Here is a 21429-nt window from a genome sequence, read left to right as displayed (position 1 = left end):
AATTCCTGGAAGTAAACCTCTGAATCTTTCTTGTCAAATCTTTCAACCAACCTATCTACAAAGTCTTGGTACTCAGTCACTTGATTATGTTGAAGTGTTACCATACCATGGTACCACCAATTATGTGCTACTCCCTCCAAATGCAAAGTGGCGTATTGGATAGCATAAATCTCTGTCATTGGCCTTAGTGCCAAAAATGTGTCAAGCTTGTGAATCCAAGCTTGAGTTGTCATCTTACCACCCCGATCAAATGTAGGCATAGTAAGCTTGCCTGCAGCCTCTTCAGCTCACTATTTTGGCCCCTAGGCCTCTTGTCTTGTTTGAGTGACCTGTAATGTTCTCTTCTCTGATTTACCAAGCCCTCAAATGTCATCCTCCCTCAAATCTGCGGTGCCAATAATTCCCATTCATCATTTGCAGCCATAAGGATATTTGCAAATGTCTCATCCTCAACTTCCTCCATTGGTTCTTGTAATGGTTCTTCTCTAACAAAGGTAGGACGTGTGGGCTTGTCTACTATTCTGGAAAGAGTTCTATGAGCTCTAGGCTATCCCACTACACTCCTGTTATCCTCTTGTTCCTGATTCCGTCTATCCTGTGGATTCATGTGCTCAACTATGGTGGTGAGTGTCTACAAAGCCTGAGCCATCTGCTCTTGTCTTGTAACCATTGCTCTATAAAATTCCCTTGTTTCCTGATCCTCATTTCTATTGTCTCTTAGCGGGCTACAATCTTGCCTGTCACCCATGGTGTCTGGCTATCTGTAAAAAAAATTTGTGAGTGGAAAATCTGTGAGAGCCAACTCCAGGTGGCTGCATGTGATTGCTAAACCCTCAGGATGACAGGATTTAGCGCTGCTACCAATGTAATAACCCCAACAGGTTATAACTTCAAACACCAAAATCTTCTCTAGTTCAGGTGTTCGACATTTTGTTAAACACTTTTCAAGCAAGCTCTGATACTAATGTAATATCCTCTTACAATGAACTAATATGCAAGTGTAATTCTTTTGGTATTTTCAATGCAAATACATGGAAACTAGATATAAAATGCATACCTACAACCAACTGACATTTTGACAAACAATTGACATACAATAATGACTACAGTAATGCTAAAATTTGATTCTAGATTATTACAACGAAATCATATGCTTATGAAGTACAATGATAACTACTAATAGTTACAAGAGGAACTTGATAATAGTGATGCCCAAGAATGGAAATGAATCAAACATAGATACTGCAGTGCGACATCGTGCATGCGTACTATAGCAACCAACATCTATTCTCCAATTTAAGCACAAATAGAACTCCTGAATTGAAGCTGTCCTGAATACCAAATTCAATGGATATTTCATCACCCCAAATGGTTGCAACACTGAAGAGTTGGCGTTCTCCAATGGCTAACTGAAATTAGAAACCTTAGTTTCTTCTCCTAATTTAATATCAAATGCAATTCACAATAATTGAATGATAAACACTGAAGCTCTCACCTCTATTTATACTTTTTCTTCACCCTTCTAGAAGGAAATAAAATATTTAATAATTGCATTCTCTAGAAGTTTCTCCCTTTCCAATAATTAATGTGCTTTTAGGAAATTAAATTACTAGAAGTTTCCCCCTTTTAATAATTAATGCACTCACTAGAAGCTTCTCTCTTGCAATACAATAATTTATTGTGCTTTTAGAAAATTAAATTACTAGAAGTTCCCCCTTCCAATAACTAATGCACTCTCAATTAATTAAATTAATTAAATATGGTCACTTTTTTATTTTAATTTATGTAATGACTTTATATGAAATTAATTTAATCAATTTCTCCTTATTTCTCCACTTAGCCTTCGGAGAATGTTAAGGCTAAGAACTCCACTGAGATGCTAAAAAGATGAGGACATTACACAACTCTAGATTTTCACTTATAATCATAGCCCAATCAAATTTTCTCTTTCCATTTTCAATTTCATCAACAAAGTAGTAGATCCAGTTCTTGAATTGCATACCTTGAGCCACGCCCAAGATTCAGCTGAGAAGCACAATAAGATCGTGATACTCCGGTTTGAAATTTGACTTGGCGAGCTTTGATGACTTGGTAACTCCCTTCTTGCTTTCGTGTAACCAATTTTGCTTTAGATGAATGAAGTAAGCCTCCTAATTATCCTGAAATAACTTGGCCGCTTGATCCATCATTACCATTGTCATGCTTCTATGTTGGGGAATATTGAATACTTCTTTGACCACTTGTCCACTGATGTTAGCCAACACTCTTTTCCCTTCATTAAAAATGATGGACTTGGTCACATTATCAAATTGGGATGCACACTTCATTACCAATTCCGGACAAGGCAAGGTAGGAGGGAAAACTGTCGCGTGTACAATTCCGCTCTTGTAGATCTTCTTCGCCATGCGGGATTGTCCTTCCTTCAATCTATCCTTCAATTGTATCATGTTCACTGTACCGATATTGGTATCACTTATTCGCCTCACTTTCGAGAAGAAAGTGGTCTTAGGCATCATGTCTTCTTTCTCTTTTTTGGTATTCGTTCCCTTTGGGTTCTTTGCTTGTACTAACATCTACCATCCTAAACACTTATTTTTGCCCCTTCATTCTAAATGATATGGATTACACTTATCAATTTCCAACCTTCTTTCTATCGATGAAATTTATCTTATTTCTAGCTCTCCAAGTCGTATCTTTACACTTACCAATCTCCAACCTTCTTTCTTAGGGATGAGACTACCACTTATTTTTGCCTCTTTGTTACCTTAGGATGGACTACACTTATATCTCCCAACTCCAATCCTAGGATGGTCTAGCTTATTTCTACCTCTCCAAATGTCCTATCATGAAATTTACAGTTATATCTCCCTACTTTAGTCTATTAATGGAATGATAAAGTGGTGGATGATGAGTGCAAGAAAAAAATAAGGGAAACAAACCAAGCAAGAACAAAGAATAGAATCCGCCTTTAAAACCAATCTCCACCTCTAAAAATGAGTAGAATTTTACCTTAAATTTGTCTTAGCCAATAATCAGGTCTTTTCAAATTCAGATCAGATCTCAGAAATTCCAATCCTTCTTGCAAATATGATGTCCTAGGAAAAGTCAAAATTCACCAACCTTGCAAAATCTGCCCATGCCATTGAATTTTGACCTTAAATCACATCGCCTCTTCACCAAAAAAAATTGCCCAATTCTGGAAGGAGAAATCGCTGCAAAGGATGGAGATATGAGACCTCAAAAAAATCGGCCAAGCTAGAAAATAATCAGATCTGCTCTAGAAATCACCCTCTGGCAGAAATTCACCCAAGCAAGAAGAAGAAAAAAAGCTGCTAAGAAATGGAAAAATCCGCCCCAAAAATTGCCCAAGCTGGAAATTTGCCTTCCTTAGAAGAAAATCACGCACCCAAAGAGGTGGAGGAAAAAGGAATGAGAAAATAAGAGGGTAAGCCCCTCTTATACCACACTTTTTGCCTCTCCAAGTGGGCTGACCTACTTAGAGAGAAAACAAATTGTGTTAGTCCCTTAATTAATGGCCCAGATTTAAATGCAACATTAAAATTACTTAGCCTTATAGTGAAATTGACGTATTTAATTGCTAGTTTTGATCAGAAATTGCAAAATAGAAACAAGGTAAACTTAGGAAATGCCAAAATTTTCATTTAATAATGTTTTGGCAATTAAAATATCATTAAAATCGAATTTAGCAAGCCAAAATCAATTTTAAATTCCAAATTACCAATTTCCTTAAACATTTCTAAAATCCTCTAGGCAAAAATTTCAACCAAATTAATGCGAATTTGCAATTTAATCCAATTCCAATCTTTTTTTTAACAAAATAAATCCTTTTCCTAGCAGTCAAAATTCAAACTCCAATTTCAATTTTACTATCAAAAATTTTCTTTTTCACCAAAAAATTCAAGATTCTCTGAAATGACTAAATCTAACAAATTCGTTTTGAAAATGCTCAAGCTTATACAATTATTTCAAATTTTCAAAAATTCATTTAAGTTCAAAAATTTGCAATTTTATCCTGCCAAGTATTTGTTTTAACTATCAAAAAAATGTTTTTTTAAAATTTTGTTTGGCCTAAGGATAAAATTACACGTTCCGAAAAATCAAATTTTGCATTAGGTGAAAAAAAACAAAATCAAATCCCTCTTGGCCCAAAGACATCCAAGGTATAAAATTTTCAAATTAAAAACCCTTGCGCAATTCCAAATCTTGCTAAGGCAACTGAAAAAGAAGGGCGTCCCCAAAATCTTTTGGGGTGGTGATGTGAAAACCTCACAACAATAAGTAACCTAAAAACAACATGGGTGCAACAAGTAATTGGGATCTAGTCACTGTGTTCGCATGATGATGAAGATGATTAAGTCAGAGAGCATAGAGTGTTGAAGTAGTTTCATCATTGCTGGCAAAAAGTATAGTGGAAGTGCTGGATCAACCATATTGGTAGTGGATTGGATTGAATAGACAAAGTTACTAAGTGTTCAATGGGTCTGTGACAAGACAGTCAATTGTGGAACATATGATTAATGATGAAGATTTTAGTGGTTTTAGGTTATGCGTATCAATCTATGTTTGGAATCACATCAGCTAGTTTGTAGTACAAGAAGATAACCAATGATATTGGTTAGAATAGGGTACCGACTGAGTAAGTTTGATCAAATCGGTAAATTGTAGTAAAAGTCAAAGGATGATTTAATTTCTTGTTGAGCTTTTTAGGGCTGACATGAGAGAGTTCAAAATAAGGAATTGGTGTGCTTGCTCACATGATTTAAGGGCCTGTTTGGCCATGGGCATAGGAATGGAGAATAGGCATGTAATATTGGGAATAACAATGACTATTCCAATAACAGCTATTTTTTGGAATGGGTATAAGCTCATTTTAGAGGCAAAATGGCAATATGTATTCCTATTCCCTATTCCAAGTGATGAACCAAACAGAAAATAAAAATCGTATTCCAATTTTTCTATTCCTATTCCATCAACCAAACGGGCCCTAATAGTTTTGAAGGCAGACTTTGGTAACATTTTTAGGCTTTCCACTGACATTGAAAAAGGTTTGTAGAAGGAGGTGTAAACTGTAATATGAGTTGTGCAGTAAGGGGAGAGCTTTTGGACTGTTGTTGAAGCATATCAGACCAATGCATTGAGAAGAACAGTAGTGGACCTGTCAAGCAGTGAATGCGACTGTTAAATCATCATTTGAGTTAGTACTTTAGGAAAATTCTAAAAGGTTTCAGGGTAAATCCCTTAATAGGGTTACTCCTAACATAGAAAGAAGGATTCTAATAGGTATGAAGATTAAATCCTCTAACTAGGTGGCTTTCATAAGGTGTCTCTAAATCGCTTAACTGGATAGGTATTAACAGGGCTTTTCTAATAGCTTTTAATGGGGCTATAAGTACTTTTAACTGGGTATACTCCTAACAAGGTTATGTTATGCTTTTATATGGGCAAATCTTATTGCTGCAGTCTAGAATACCGATTTGGGTGTGGATACAGTTGCGGGCACGAGAATTGGGTGCATGGATCCATGAGATTCTTTTTCATTTTTGTGTGTGTGTGTGTGTGTGGGGGGGCGAGTTGGTGGTGGATGTTTTCGGGTGTGCACGTGCACACACACATACAAAAATATGCAGATAATACTTCATTAATGATCAAGACAAGTATTAAATGTCAATGGATAGTTCATAAATATTTAAATAAGACATATTATATACGTCTATGTTTACGATTCCAAGGATTAAATGAATAATAATACAATACTAAATATAATATTGGAATAATTATTAAATAATATAATATAATCTATTATTAATAGAATAATATATAATATTATAATATTAGAAATGTAAATAATTAATAAATAATATAATCAGGTTAATATCCCTTCCATTTTATATAAATTTATAAATATTAGAAACTCATTCACATCGTGCCATCAATTCTAAATATCCATTAGTAAATATAAGTATAATGGAGACATATCCTTAAGCTTTAAGCCTCTTATATTGGCACACATAAATATTTGCAGGTATAACTATTCACAGGAATAAATATCATATTACGAAATAAATATTTGTAGGCATAAATGTTGGCAGGAATAAATATTTGCAGGCATAAATATTCGTAGGAATAAATACAGTAACATAATCTCCTTAAGCCTCTGCATTGGTCCACCTTTGCTTGTGCCTATGCTTCGGGGAAGCATCCGCCCCCACCTCCCGCTATTATACTTGCGCATCAGTAATTAAGGCTGCAGTAGGAGACATTGTGGGTGCTAATTCCCATCATGGTTTATCCCTCTAACCAAAGGGTTTCCATGATAAAAATCTTGGTGTTCTTGTATTGCGTGTTGTGGATGTTTCATTTGCTTTCCTTTAATGTTATAATATCTATTGCATGTTGGTTAGTTTGAAAGTTGTTGGAAAAGCTCTTAAGATTTGCGGTCATTTGGAAGTCGTCACTTCCTCATGATGTATACAGCAGGCAGGCCCATCAAAATCATACAAGTCACACACATGGATTTTCGAACTCCTTATGAGTATCAATCTTTTGAGCTCCTTATCCACTGTTGCCTCTGATTAAGTGTTAGACTCCCTCTGAATCTGATATCAATCTTCCTTTTCCTGCAAGAACATACCCGGAGAAAAAAGAAAAGATCAAGGCAAATAGCTCTTATAGTACATATAGAAATACAAGTAAGAAATATTTACTATATCAGGAATACAATACTTAGAATTTGTACTCAAAAGAGAATACTTATCTTATGTAGTCAAAGGATAATGCCCTATAGAAGACTTCTTCTATTGAGTCATTGTTTCCTGAATAAGTCATTATTACCAAGGATTCCCTGCTCCATTGCACACTTGTTGGTTGTAATGGTATAGCCACTATCCTTATGAGATTTATTATACATCTATAATCATTGATTAACTGAGCAACTTCTGAATTATGTTCATTCCCATCACCAATGAACTGTCAGATGTATTATTGGTAACAAGGTATTCAAATTCTCATCCATTTGAATAGTGTACACAATACGCATTATAAGGATTTCAAACTTTACTATGTCGGCAATCATAGCCAAATAGACTAAATTCATAATCTTCAAGTGATGAAGTAGATGATTATTTTGGTTTATTAAATTTGTTCCTCCCTTTTGGTCTTCTGTGGATATGCTGCATAATTTCCATTTCTTGCCTGATGACATTGCTTCCTCCGCTAGGTTTGTTTCTTTTTCTTTATATCTCGTCCCCATAATCTTGTCGGTCACCTTTGCTTATGTCACTCTCCCTTTTTCTGATTTTGAACCAATGAAAAGTCAGAGTTTATACGTCTTCGCGGTAAATGTGCCAGAACACTTAAGGGGCAGATCCTAACACGTCCCTGATCCTTATTCATAGTCTGATCACAATCTTTGTTACCTCAGATCACATCTGTGGTAAGGGAGCCAATAAAAATGGTTGGTCCTCCTCATAAACTGGTCACCCTTTCTTCCTGTTTTGTTCACTGCCTTTGGTACCTTCCACGTTTCCAGTCTTGTTCGGATATCTTCGTAAAAGAGCATCATGTCATTACGCTTTCTGGAACTTGTTTATCAAACATTATATTCAGTGACATATATGTAGAAGTTCTTTGGAACTGTCATCCGTCTTTTGTTTCCCCCAATCATTGATTCGCTGGTGAAAGTCTTGTGATATGTTGTAAACATCATATGTAGTTCAAATGCTGTACAGTTCCTGTATATGTTGTATATTATTCAACGCTGCACCAATAATAATTATCTTTGTATCATATTCAATGTTGTCACTATTATATCCTCATTGCTTGATATATATGCATGTCATTATTCTTCACTGGAAATTCACAATGACTTGGCATTCACGTTGTTTATGCTTTCATGAATGTGTTCTCCCAAGCCCTAATTCTATTTGAGGAATTTATGCTATGCCTTATTGTTGTTCATTTACTTCAGACTTATACCAATATGTCTGATGTGGCATATAATTTATTCAGTTTAATTTCTGCTCTTTCAAAACAAACCGCTGCTTGTATCTGATTTGTATACAAGGCTTGAGGGTGCATGTCTCATTCACAGCATTTACTTATGCCTTCATATGCACCTGATGGCACAGTCTTCTTCCATATTTAACAGTACTGTAGATCTACCTTCAAACTGTTCAGCTTTATGGAAGGAACTAGGCTTTGATACCATGTTGAAGAAGTAGGATTTCTGCAAATGTATATGAAATGACAATTCAATATTGATAAATACTGAATATTGATTTGTAATTCTGAATCTGATAATTGTAGTCACTGAGCTCCAAATGGCAGAACTTACAGTGATTTCGATGACTTTCCTTGGGATCATATCTGCATTATGAGGGATATGAATAGAAATCTCCATGAGCCCACATGTCTCAACCCTTAACAACTACAAATGATTTCCTTATATATATATATATATATATATCTTTTCAATATAGAATTTATCTGACTGAAGCTACAAAACATCAACACACTCCTTAAGTCAATCAGATTTTATTTTTGCTAATAACGTGCTTCATCTATGCTGTGCAGCATTATGTTTTTTTATTTGTCTCAGAAACAAATGGTCCTTAATTTGACTGGCATCAGTTTTTTTTTGGCAGGTATTCTCGATTTCAGGGTGTGGCAAATCTCACTTTGCATTTCCCTGAAAACTTTGGAGCTGAAAGAACTCAAATATATTACATTGGGTTACGTGGTGAAGCTACTCAGGTATATTTGGAAACTTAACCAAATCCTTGAATATAGCAAATTTATATTAGTGCAATTTGATTGTATACTTTACTGAATGTTGGTTCTGAGTTTAATTGACTATAAAAATAACATGTATGCAGATAAAGAGGGATGTTGTTGCAAATATTGTTTATGAAGCACTACCGAATCCATCTGATCACAAGTAGGTTACAATGCTTTGGTAGCAGCAGGTTATTATCTTTTTGTGGTGTTGTGTTATTTGTCTTGCTGAACATGCATTTGAGAGAAATTATTGGATGGTTCTTGGACAACATAACTCAGTTACCAGATACATTCCTGGAGGCAGCAAAGTCTGGTTCAGTTTTGACCAAAGTCTGGTCCTGTTCAAATTCTCTCTAAAGTCTGCTGCGGGTGGTCAAATTCAACCCAAAGACTGTGAGACGGACCTAGGTTGGATTTAGGCAATTTGAAACGCAGTGGCAGGACCCAGCAAGAATTTTGCATTAAAAACTCATTTTTTGATTTTTTGATTTTTTTTGAAGTTTTCTAGTCTAATTTAGTCTATTTGATCCTCCACCCTGAAATAGACCACTAAAAAGGTATAAAAGGTAAACATAGGTCATTTGGATTAAAACATTAATATATATGGTGGTGTAGTTTCCTATGTTGCTTTGCTATTAGCATAGCGGTGTATGAACTCATTTGCTGCTGCATCTACACACACACACATGTTTTTGTACGGACAAACCCAAAATGAATTCAAATCCACCCCTGAATGAATTTCAAACCTGAATCCGAGCTGGCAACTTAGCAAAATAATGACATTTATCTATTCTTGATATAGGACGCTACTGTCCTTGTTTGACCCATGAATGTGGACCGAATCCTTAGCTCACAACTGATTATTTATAGCATGTCAGAATAACAATGTATTTCAAGAGCTGATGGACAGACAAGGTGATATTTTCTCTAGCTTGGTCATAAGGTGTACAAGATTTGGAGAGATATAAAGTCATTGGAAGTATGTCCTCTTGTGGACATTTACAAAGTGGGCCTCATACACCATATCAGTGTTCGCCTTGAGTGTTATCTACAAGTGATCCTTATATTCTACCTCTATAATACCATGGTAGGAAAGTCTTCTAGGTGCCTTGAAAAAAATTATTGATATCAGTAACAACTGATCATTACCTCCCTATGGGTTACTAGGTTTATCTGCAGTGCTAGTCTCCCTTGAAGTAAAGAAATTTCGAGGTTGGAAGATGCCAAGAGATTAGCAAGATTAACTGGTAAATATAAGGTCTAGACTAACTCAATTGAATTCTAGAATCGTCTTCTTTTTCTTCAGATTATAATTTAATGATTTCAAATTTAAATTTTATGTGTCTATTTGCGGCATCAGTGTTTAATGATTTTTCCACATGTACATGTATGAGTCCCCTTACAAAAGGTATCAATGACAGCCTTATCACAAAATCCATATTTGAGGGACGTTCACTTGTATGTCTTGTTATTTGTAATATACGTTGAAGATGGATGTTGAATACGATTTAAAAGCTGTGTTATGGATTTCCATTGGCTACTAGACAAGGTGGCCCATATGGCTTACACAATCTGTAGATTACATGTTATCAGAACTGTCATTGGTACTTGAACAGATCTATCCTAGGTTTGCACTGTTTTCAGTTTTCACCAACTCTGAAGACACCATTATAGAGCTTTTGGCAGTACTATACAAATGCTGTAATTTGTTTTGTTTTATTTAACAGTAGCCTGTACATCCTTGAGAGGTATGCTTGCTTTTTGTGGACTTTTAAATTGAAACACATCTCCTTTTTCAAAGTAACTTAAATTACATTTTTCAACAATTTCCGTAGCTTGACAAGATTTTTCTACATTTTGCAGACTTCCATCAGAAACTGGAGGTAGTTCAAAAGTGCTTTGATAAATGGCGTGACAAAGATGGGACGATAATTATGTCGCCATGTCTTCTACTTTAGTTGTTCTGTCTAAAGCTAAAATGTCAACTCTGCCCCACAACAAGACTAATGTTTCAGAGAGACATATGGACCTAACATCCAGGATGTTCAGTAGTAGTTGGATCCAGCAATTCCTGATTGAAAGTAAGACACTTCTTTAGTAAATGGTAATTTGGAATGAAATTTATGATTTGAAAATTAGGAGCGATGTTTCTTTCAGAAAATAACTCGAACGACAAAATCAGGGGCTTTTACATGTTTCTCTTCTTTTGGTGTGACATTCTGAATTTTTATGGTGATTTTAGAGGTCTTAGTAGGTCGCTTTTATTAATTATTAATTATTATATAGATTAAAGAAAATGCCTTAATTTTGATTTATTGCTTGCTTCCTGGTTTATCCATGTCTCAACTATTAATATGCTCTAGTCCAATAGAGCTTACGAAAAGGGTTGACTTGTTGAATAAACACAATCTTTTTCTCAACTTCTTTCTAAAGAAATAAATGCTAAGCCTAAATTCTGCGCATAATAACTCGTAATTTGAGAGCTCATGTCAGTGTAAAGGGTTACCGTTGGAGGTATCTTTTATAACTGTTAATAAGTGCAAAATAATACTTATACAATTTTAAAGGAATAATGATCTAGTTCTATTTAAGTAGTTGAGTTTGCTTGTGATGAAATCACTACATAATAGCATAGAGAACTGAAGATGAATATGATGTTTGGCCTTTTTTCCCCTGGTTTGCTGTTGTTTCTTTGTTTTTGTTTTTTTCCTCTTGGACTGGTAATGCATATATCTTTAGATCTAATAAGTAAAGGGTTTCGGGTCCTTGAAACCTGTTTTTCTATTAATAACAAACTAAAGATGAAGGTGATACTTAAATTGGAGATGACAAGGGTAGGTGAAATAAACAAATCATATAATGCCTAAAAGCCTTCAATGTGCTCTCATTTGTTTCCTAGCACATTATTATTTACAAAATAAAAGCACCAAAGCCATAACCTTGTTAATAATCCAAAGGGTGTTAGGGAGGTCTACTGATTTGTAATATCTAGAATGAATATTTTTCTTATAATCAATTTGAATATTCATCATTATTAACTTTTAGATTTTAATGTTTAAGGTATTATAGAAGAGGAGAAAACCATTTCACTACAAACAATTTGTTTATAATTGAGTTGAGATCAAGAGATGCAAACCTCTTTGTGGGATTATTTAATACAATGCTCTTGTACTATCTTTAAGCGAGTAGGTACACCCATTTTTCACTCATGTTAATATTGCTCACCCAAAATATCTTGCTCATTTTTAATTGATTCATCGAAGAACAAGAAGTGGCATTAGGCTTTCATTGGTTCTCACTAAATCAAATTAAAATGAAAATAATAGAAAGTAGTAATTACTAAGAAATGGTTTTCAAAGAGTTATAATTGAATCTCTATTCATAAAACTATGAAAATGAGAAGCTAAATACATCTTGAAAAAATATGGGTTAGGTGGCATATATGCAGGGAAGTAGATTATTGTTCCTCAACCTTACAAGCAATTTCATTATATAAGGCTTTGAATTAGAGGATGGAAAATGGTTACATCTATATATCACAATTAGTTGAAGCATTTTTTGGGGAAATATGACATTATATATTATATAGAAATGTTTCGTAGTGTAATCAGTGTGAAGGACTATTGTTGTCATGATGTTGAAAGAGAATCAAAGTGCTACGGAAAATGGAGCAAGATTAAAGATTAATCATTATATTTGTTATTGTCAAATGCAAATATATGTTTTATTGGATTTGTAAGTTAAAATGTTGACCTTTTTGTGCTGGTTGACTATATTCATGTATGGTGCTCAAATCCTCAATTTTGGTAGGTCAACACAGTGGATGGAGTTAGCTCATCATAACAACCCTTGTTAGTTGACATGGTGTTTTGTGGGTCTTAGTTGTGGACTTACTAAAGTGCAGTGGGTGGCTTCAACAGTTGGTGGTCACTTGCAGTTAATAAAGTGATAATTGCATGAGCTCTTGTTTTTATTAATCATTGAGTTGCATTATTATAATAATGTTTATATTATTATAATAATGACTTTAAGAGATGTTTCTAAAAAACAAATTTGAAAGTTTCTAGTGTTGAGTTCTTTTGGGAAACTTCTTGAATTTTTAAAGTGGAGTTTTAAAGAAACTTTGGCCAACGAGAAGCCTATAAATAAGACCTCATTTAGTGGGAAAGGCATGCCTCAAAAATATATTTTCTTTTTGTGCCTTTGTGACTTTTTTGATTTCTGACTTGGGAGCCCTTGCTGAAGTATAAGGGTTTCGACTAAGAAGTTCTTGGCAATTGTGCTAAAGTATACAATTGGCCAACTTTTTCGCATTGTATCATCTATATCTAGGGAGAAGAATAATCTAGAATTATATGTCTTCTTACTCATTTCATTTGGCTAGGGTTTGAAGAAATTTTGAGTTCTTATTTGATATTTGTGCTGAGGTAAACATCTGTCACAATCTCCTACTATGATGATTGTGGTGAAGGAGATAGTTGTTGAAGGGAATTGACTGCCATAGAAGTACACCACTTAGCATTCAAGGGGAGTTTGTTTGTGAATATTGCTGGCAGTGTTTTGTGCCTTGGATACATGTGTCGTTTGTGTCCAATTGGGTACCACATATCATTAGCAAGTTGTATTAGTTGTTAGCTGTGGCCTGACCACGTATGCAACCCAAATGCTGCAGACTATACACTGGACGTCACCCCTGTTGCCGACTATGTGCCATTGAGGACATAATAAGAGACTTCAGTGATGGATGTGAGCCTATGGAAGTTGGATACTAACAAACATTTGTTGCATACTGGACGTCAATTCCCATTGATAGGTTTGTCTGTTATGCTCCAACAAATCAGGTTTTTCATTAATTTCAAAAATTCCTATCTTTTCTTTAATTAATAATGTTCGATGCAATTCTGAAGTCATCACCTTCCTTAAGGCTCATACTAGGAGTATTAAAAAAATTGCAATCAAGAAGATGTTAAAATTGTTATTTCAACTCTATTAAAGTGTGCAAAAATTTTGGGAGTGTTATTTTGCAATGTTGTTCTTTGCCTTTCATTTATTTCAGAATTAGAATTTCAAAGTGTATATCAAAAAAATTTCAAATATATAAAAATTAGTGTGTGCACTAGTATTACAGTTGGGTCTAGCTGGGGTTTTTACAGTGGTATCAGAGTGGTTTCTTGCCAGCCTGCAGGAATTGGGCTTAGTTTGATTGGTGCTTTGTTTTAGAGATTCTGTTTTCAGCGTTATAGATGGTAACAAGAGGTTTCGTATTCATTATACTCGCAATGGGCGTACTTCTCTGCCTAGGGATGGAGAATATGAGATATAAGGTATTGTGAAACAGTTGGATGTGATGGTGAATGAGCTAAATCAAAATCACAAAAGAATAACTAACTAATTTTGAATCTGAGATTTGAGTAGAGCATGATATCGTTTTTTCAAAGAGCGAATGTGATGATATAGTTGCAGTTACAGATGCGTGGGACATTTCTTATGAGATTTCACATGAGAAGGGCATAGTTGTGGTGGAGTGATGAGAATTCATGTTGGTTTGAGTCGGATGATGCAGTTGTTGGCATGAGTTCCTAGGATTATGCATTTGATAACAATGTAGTGATAGAGGGAGTAGAAGCATGCGATGATATAACCATATCCATAACTACTTTTGTGTCAATTGGGCCATTTGTTGAGGAGTCTAGCGATATGCATGCGGTTGTTGATGTGTGTTCTAATGATAACGCACATGTCATTGATGATGAGATGAGTAATGTTGAGGCAAGGCTAGATTAGCATAGTGGTCAGGTTCACTTCATGCACAATCCTATGTTTGACATGGATGTAGCATTGTCTTATGACAATCTGTTGTTTGAGGTTGAGGTTGATCACTTACCTGAGTGGAGTTGGACTCTATTTTCACCATCTACAGATTTGGTTTAATTTTTTGTTGCGGCTGTTGGCGATGTTCCAATGTCGACAAATTTTGTCGTGGCTACACCTATTGTTGATACAATTGGCATGAGTGCATATGGTCCTACTGTAGCTATGTCTTTTCTTAGGCTTGTTGGAGATGATCAGGATTCCACTCCAATATATATTATGTGGGTGGTGACCAAGAAGAAGAGCATGTTGAGATTTCTAGTGTAGTCTTCTAGTGATGCTCTGACTTTTACACTATGTTGCAGGCGATGTTGATGGTCTTGATGATGTTAGTTTGCAATTGGTTCAGTGTCAACAAGGATGTCATGCAGTTCTTCATTTGGGATCCAAGTGGAGGTTGAAGTTCACTGTATTGCTGGATTGCTTAAGGACAAGCAATCTTGGGGAGGGAGGATTGTAATGTCCTCGATTTTGGCAAGTCAACATAGTGGATGGAGTTAGCTCATCATAGTGACCCTTGTGAGATGACATGGTGTTTTGGGGGTCTTAGTTGTGGACTTACTATTTTTAGTAAGTCTATTTTTGGCTTCAACAGTTGGTCATCACCTGCAATTAACAAAGTAATAATTGTATGAGTTGTTATTTTTATTAATCATTGAGTTGCATTGTTATAATAATGTTTATGATTTTAAGAGATGTTTTTAAAAAGTGAGTTGTAAAGTTTCTAGTGTTGAGTATTTTTGGGAAACCTCAACAATTTCTGAAGTGGAATTTTAAGGAAACTTTGACCAACGAAAAGCTTATAAATAAGCTCATTTATTGGAAAAGGCATTCTTGGAAAATATATTTCCTTTTTTTGCCTTTGTGGTTTTTTCTGATTTCTGACTTGGGAGCACTTGTTGAAGTATATGGGTCTCTATTGAGAAGTTCTTGGTAATTGTGCTAAAGTATACAATTGGCCAACTTTCTCCCACTGTATCTTCTATATCTAGGGAGAAGAATAATGTAGAATTATATGTCTTCTTACTTATTTCATCTGGCTAGGGTTTGAAGAAATTATGAGTTCTTATTTGACATTTGTATTGAGGTAAACATTTGTCACAATCTTTAGCTATGATTACTGTGGTGAAGGAGATAGTTGTTGAAGGGAATTGGTTGCCATAAAAGTACAACACAGCATTCAAGGGGAGTTTGTGAATATTGTTGGCAACGTTTTGTGCCTTGGATATACGTGTGATGTGTCCAGTTGGGAACCACATATCATCAACAAATTGTATTGGCTGTTAGCTACTATCTACAAGGTTGTGACCATGTATGCAATCCACATGCTGCAGACTATACACTGGACGTCACCTCTGTTGTTGGCTATGTGCCATTGAGGACATAATAAGAGACTTTTGTGTTGGACGTGAGCCTATGAAAGTTGGCTACTAATAGACATTTGTTGCATACTGGATGTTACCCCCCATTGACAGGGCCAATTGTTATGCGCCTGCAAATTAGGTTTTTCATTAATTAAGATTGGACTTTCAGAATTTGACAAGTGTTGAAAATTCCTATCTTTTCATTAATTAATAATATTCAATGCAATTCTAGAGTCATCACCTTCCTTTTGGCTCATACTAGGAGCATTCAAAAATTGCAATCAAGAAGAAGCTGTTAAAATTGTTATTTCAACTCTAGCTAATAAACTGTGGAGAATTTTGGGAGTGTGTTATTTTGCAACATTGTTCCTTGTCTTCCATTTATTTCAGAAGTAGAACTTCAAAGTATATCTCATAAAATTTTCAAATATAGAAAAATAAGTTTGTGCACCACTATTACAGTTGGGTCTAGTTGGGGTTTTTACACTCAAACACTAAATAAATTTAGTATTTTGTGATGGCTTATCGACAATCATAGACCCTTTTTGGTTTGGTGAACCATTTTGGGAGAGAAATATAATACAATAAATTGATTTATTGTTCTTTATTGCAAACCTCCCTAGAAGGACCACCTTCCTTGGGTTAAGATTGTGGAGTGTATGGACATAAGTTGTGTGAAGTTAAATGAAGCTAAGGATTTAAGGGGAATTCATTTTCATTTATAGTAGACTTTCAAGGGGGTTTGTAACATAGTTATAACAAACAAATTTAGATTTAGTAGGCTTTTAAGGAGATTTATAGCACATTTAAGTTGTAACAAGATTTTATGGTTATTATATGCTTTGAAGAAGCAATAATTAAGTTCATTTGGAGGCTGATGATGAACATATTGTCATTGATGTCAAAGTGTTTAATGTGCATAAACATAACTACAAGTATTAGGATCATCAATGTCAAAGGCACATTGAAGATATAAATTAAACTCCTGTGTTTATCATATGCTTAACTAGATGAAAATAAAAAAGAGGATAAAACTATAAAGGATATATAACTAGATAAAGACATCATTATAAACAAATGATCATAAGATTTGAGGATGCATGGTATCTAAATTCAAATGACATTATAGCATTAAAAGACAACCATACACTTCATCTATTCATATTCGTAGTAGAAGTGTGAACTCTTCATTAGATAATGAGATGACTCCATAGTGCTAAAGTACACTAGAATTTACATATTTGGAGGTATATATATTGAACAACAAGTAGTACAAGAATGAGAAGATGTATTTGGCAATCATGATATAAAGTTGAAGTTTCGATAATAGCATTTGAGGCCTAATAAAATACAAAGCAACATGTAGAATTTAAAGCCCAATAGTTTAACCACAGATGCCTATAATAGAAGAAATGATTGGTCACCTCTTAAATTGTTTGAACATTAGAGTTGAAACTAGTTAAAATATGATGTAGGAATTTGTGATACTTGAGCAGTCATGATGGACATAACTTGAGATGTAAAACAAAAGTTAAAAAAACACAGAAGAGATGTTAAACAAAAAACATTTATAAAATGGCAGTCGGGCCAACATATCACCATCTATGAACAAAGAATGTGCCATCAAAACAAGCACTGAATATGGTGATGAAAGTTTAAAAGGTTCGAATTGGCAGTGCTTAGTTCAAAACTTTGTTTTGATAAATGGCAAATGTAATCGTTCATTGAAACTATTGTGAATGAATTAAGGTCATAGGTTCACAAGTAGCGACAAACCTCTGAAATCAACTTTTCTAATGAAGGCACCATATGCAGTATTTATAAGTTGGGTATATGCAATTATATTGGAGATATTGTCTTTTTGTGAGCTTAAAAGATAGAGTACTCCATATCTTTATGGATTTTCAATCAATGTATAACTCCATACCATTAAGAGTTATTTGAAAAACCATCGCACAAGATATATTATTATATGTAGCGTGAGTATCTACGTCTGGAGTATGCAACATTAGAGTTCGATATGTTTGGCGGTGACAAGATGCAATGATAATATTGGTTTACGACTATTTGAAATGCATATATGCATGACTTGAGCTTAATCAAGCACATCTCAGATAGATAGTATGTAGCAATATAAAAATCACGTAACCGGATAGCAACATCTCTCAAAGAAAGACTATCATTAACGGTGATTATAATATATGGTCAAACATACAGAATGATAGAAGTATATGTGCACAGTTATATCATATGAAGCAACGTTTTCATCATCGGTGTAGGAAAGAGATTAGCGGCAATATGAGCTTGAAAACCTTGGAAAGACACATCATACAAAAAGTAGATAATGGTGACATGAATTAAAAATATGTTGGTAAACAGATTCATCATTCTGAAGTTACTTCTGAAAAGGATCTTATTCGCCCTGTGAATAGTGACAAGTGTGCCAATAGTTGGAGAGATCACAATTGACCACTATCAAATTACAATCTTCCTCTGCATTTAGATGGGCAACTCCCTCGTAAGATGCAATATGAATTTTAAAATAAAGATGTATTCAAACTTAGAAGATCAAAAGAAAGCTATTGATGACGAATGCACCACACAACTTCAAAGCTTCCCTAAATTGATGTGATCTATTTAATGAAAACAACCAAGAACTACTCTTGAAAGCTATCATTGACACAATGCTAATTCAATAGTTCATGAGTATATACACAATAGCATGAAAATACTCATAAAAAAGAATCAACACATTAACTATTTAGAACTATGGAAAAAGAACCCAAAACACATGTTCCTTTATTTCCTTGCACTAAGAACATAAATAGAAACTTCAATTACAAAGACAACTTCTGTATACACTTTGCAAAAATTGTCTTATCACTTAAACATAAGTGTTCCCTTGTTCGAAATTGCAAAAAGTCCTTTGTTACATCCTTGTTTATGAATTTATAATCCATTCTAGCATAACCACCATTTCGGGTTTGTAACTACTCAAAAAGTTAGCGTTTGGACTACTCTAAAGATAGTTTGTAGCCAACTATAACTTTTACAACTCTAACTCTCAAACTATAACTTTCTAACCTCAACTTAAAAAAGTTATCTAACTCTCAGACTCTTAACGTTCAAAAAGTTAAGGTTAATAGAATAGAGTAAATCTTAGTATGCAGAGAGAGAGATAACTTTAGTACACAGAGAAAGAATTTTAGTATGTAGAGAGTGAAAAGGTTTTAGTATATGGAGAGAGAAAAGTTCATAGATAGAGAAGGTTTTAGTATGGGGAGAGAGAAGGTTTTAGTACATGGAGAGAGAAAGCATTTAGTATGTAAAGAGAGTGGTTTGGGTATGTGGAGAGAGAATCATTTTAGTACGTGGAGAGAGAGTAGTACATAGAGAGAGTTGTTGACATTTCAAATTTGCTCTCTCTAGAATTAAACTTTGTTCTACCTCTTTGGGTAAATTATCAAGGTAACATCTGGCTCTATTTGGGGACAAAGACTATGCAAGATGCTAAATGAACCCAAACTTACACAAGAGCAGTGCTTTATCACAAGGTTATAGAGTTGCCTGAAAAGGAGATAAATACATGAAATAGGATTAAGCACACCAAAATTGGAAACACAAGCCAAACAAAAAGGAGGAAAAGGCTTAACAAAAACTCCTAACTAACATATGTACAAGGTAGGGAAACCCTTCCTCACATAGTTCTAGCTTCAAATGATTCATGCGAACCCATTGATTAGCTATAAAAAGTATATGCCATGGTGACCTAGAAAGCGACAACTCCCCATCACTTGTGAACTCAAATGTAGGTTTGCTCCTTGGATTCAAAATTTTAGATTCCTAACATGCTCCATTACTTTGGACAAAGGAATGTATCCAAATAACCATGTCTCATTAAAAAGCCTTTAACTTTGGAATCAATTTTCCCTCATGATGCATGTCATCAATGGCTTCATTTTGAAGGAGTTGGAGTGCTAGATTTTCAAGCTTCTCAATGCAATTATGAGCTTTTGCTCCATCTGAAAAGCCCATTGCCTGGATTTCTTGTGATTGGTCATCATGAAGCCCTTGATTATTTTTTGATACATAGAGGCCTTCTTCTTCAATTATCATGGTCCTTGTTGAAAATCTCGAGCAATGCTTTGGATTTGAAGAAACATCTTCCTTGTATATAACTTGTGTTTGTTGGCATGTATGATCATATGTACCTAGAAAGAGATCTCCCTCACGACAATTTGATTGTCAGTGTGGTAGGGTAGGGTCTTTGTCCACTTCATCTTTACACTTCTTCATCTCTTGATTCAAACATACTTCGTGAAACCTTGACCTTTGTGCAAATTGAGATGAGGTTTGTGATGAATCATAATAAAGACTAGGAACTTGAGAAGATTTTGTAGTACAAATAGAGTCACTTCCTAAAGTATCATGTAATTGATTAAGATGGAGTCCTAGATAGGTTTGGACCTCATCACAAACCTCTTCAAGTTTATCAGCATCGACACTTGATCACATTCCTTGAGATGATCTTCAATAGTTTTTCTCATAGACATATAATTGATCTTCTCAAAAACTACCTCATCCTTAATATTAGCATCGTTCTTATCTAGAGATTGATTTTCAATGCTAGGATCTATGATTTGAAGTTGTTGCAATGAAAAACATTCTTCTAACTCATTATGATAAACAAATTAACTAGTCTTTTCTTCATATTTCAAAAGGTCATCATGTGGTAGTGATACATTAGAATAACACATAGATGAGTCCATAACTTGAATTTTATCAACACGCGTTTCCTCAAAGACCAGTGATGGATGAATGAGAAGATCTTCTCCACACATGAAATCATCATTTGGAGCATCAAGACACCAAATTGGAATTATGACCACTTCATATTCATCTTTTGACACTCTCTTCTTCATTCTTTTCAAATTGTGGGTGCAAGCACGTATGTAAAGACTTTGATGCCTCTTCGTCAAGATCCTTGTTTTTAGATTCATGAATGACTCCTATTACCTTCTTAAGATCTTTGTAATGCCTATCACAAGGCTCAGTACATATTTCTTTTCCTTTTTCACTCACCTCTTCTTGATCATCTTCTAGGCATGCATCTTTTGATAAATCTCTTTCAATATTCTTCTCGCAAGGTATTCCATGAGCAAGAAAATTATTTTCCCCTTCATCTTCTTGTTCAATTTTATGCAATTTTTGAAGCAATGAAGGTGTAGTTTAGTAGGATCAAGCCTTTGATTACCATAGAAGCTTTTCAAAAACTGAACTTGATCGGGATCAATGGAAGTGTGATTTTGTTGAGAAATATGTGTAGGTGTTGGGCTATTTTTTTGACCATCATTGTCTAACTTTGGTTCACATGAATCATACTTTTGAACAGGGTCTT

The 21429-nt window shown here is 34.7% G+C and overlaps 1 protein-coding gene across 3 annotated transcripts in view; it reads left to right on the top strand.

Moving 5' to 3' along the window:
- The window catches only part of LOC149564182 (PITH domain protein (DUF1000)), a 167648-nt gene extending 156543 nt beyond the window's left edge, over positions 1-11105 (top strand). For 2 of the 3 annotated variants that reach the window (XM_089827244.1, XM_089827243.1), the window contains 3 exons: positions 8664-8772; positions 8895-8956; positions 10660-11105. In XM_089827244.1, coding sequence (XP_089683370.1) covers positions 8664-8772; positions 8895-8956; positions 10660-10699 — 211 coding nt within the window. In that variant the 3' untranslated portion in view covers positions 10700-11105. Of the gene's footprint in view, positions 1-8649; positions 8773-8894; positions 8957-10659 lie in introns of all 3 variants that reach the window. The other variant, XR_016364167.1, reaches the window with a different exon arrangement.
- Positions 11106-21429: the final 10324 nt, after the last annotated feature.

Source organism: Cupressus sempervirens, chromosome 4, assembly GCF_028749045.1.
Source record: "Cupressus sempervirens isolate cs-2001-9-10 chromosome 4, ASM2874904v1, whole genome shotgun sequence".
Classification (NCBI taxonomy): domain Eukaryota; kingdom Viridiplantae; phylum Streptophyta; class Pinopsida; order Cupressales; family Cupressaceae; genus Cupressus; species Cupressus sempervirens.
This window is presented reverse-complemented; position numbering and strand designations above follow the sequence as displayed.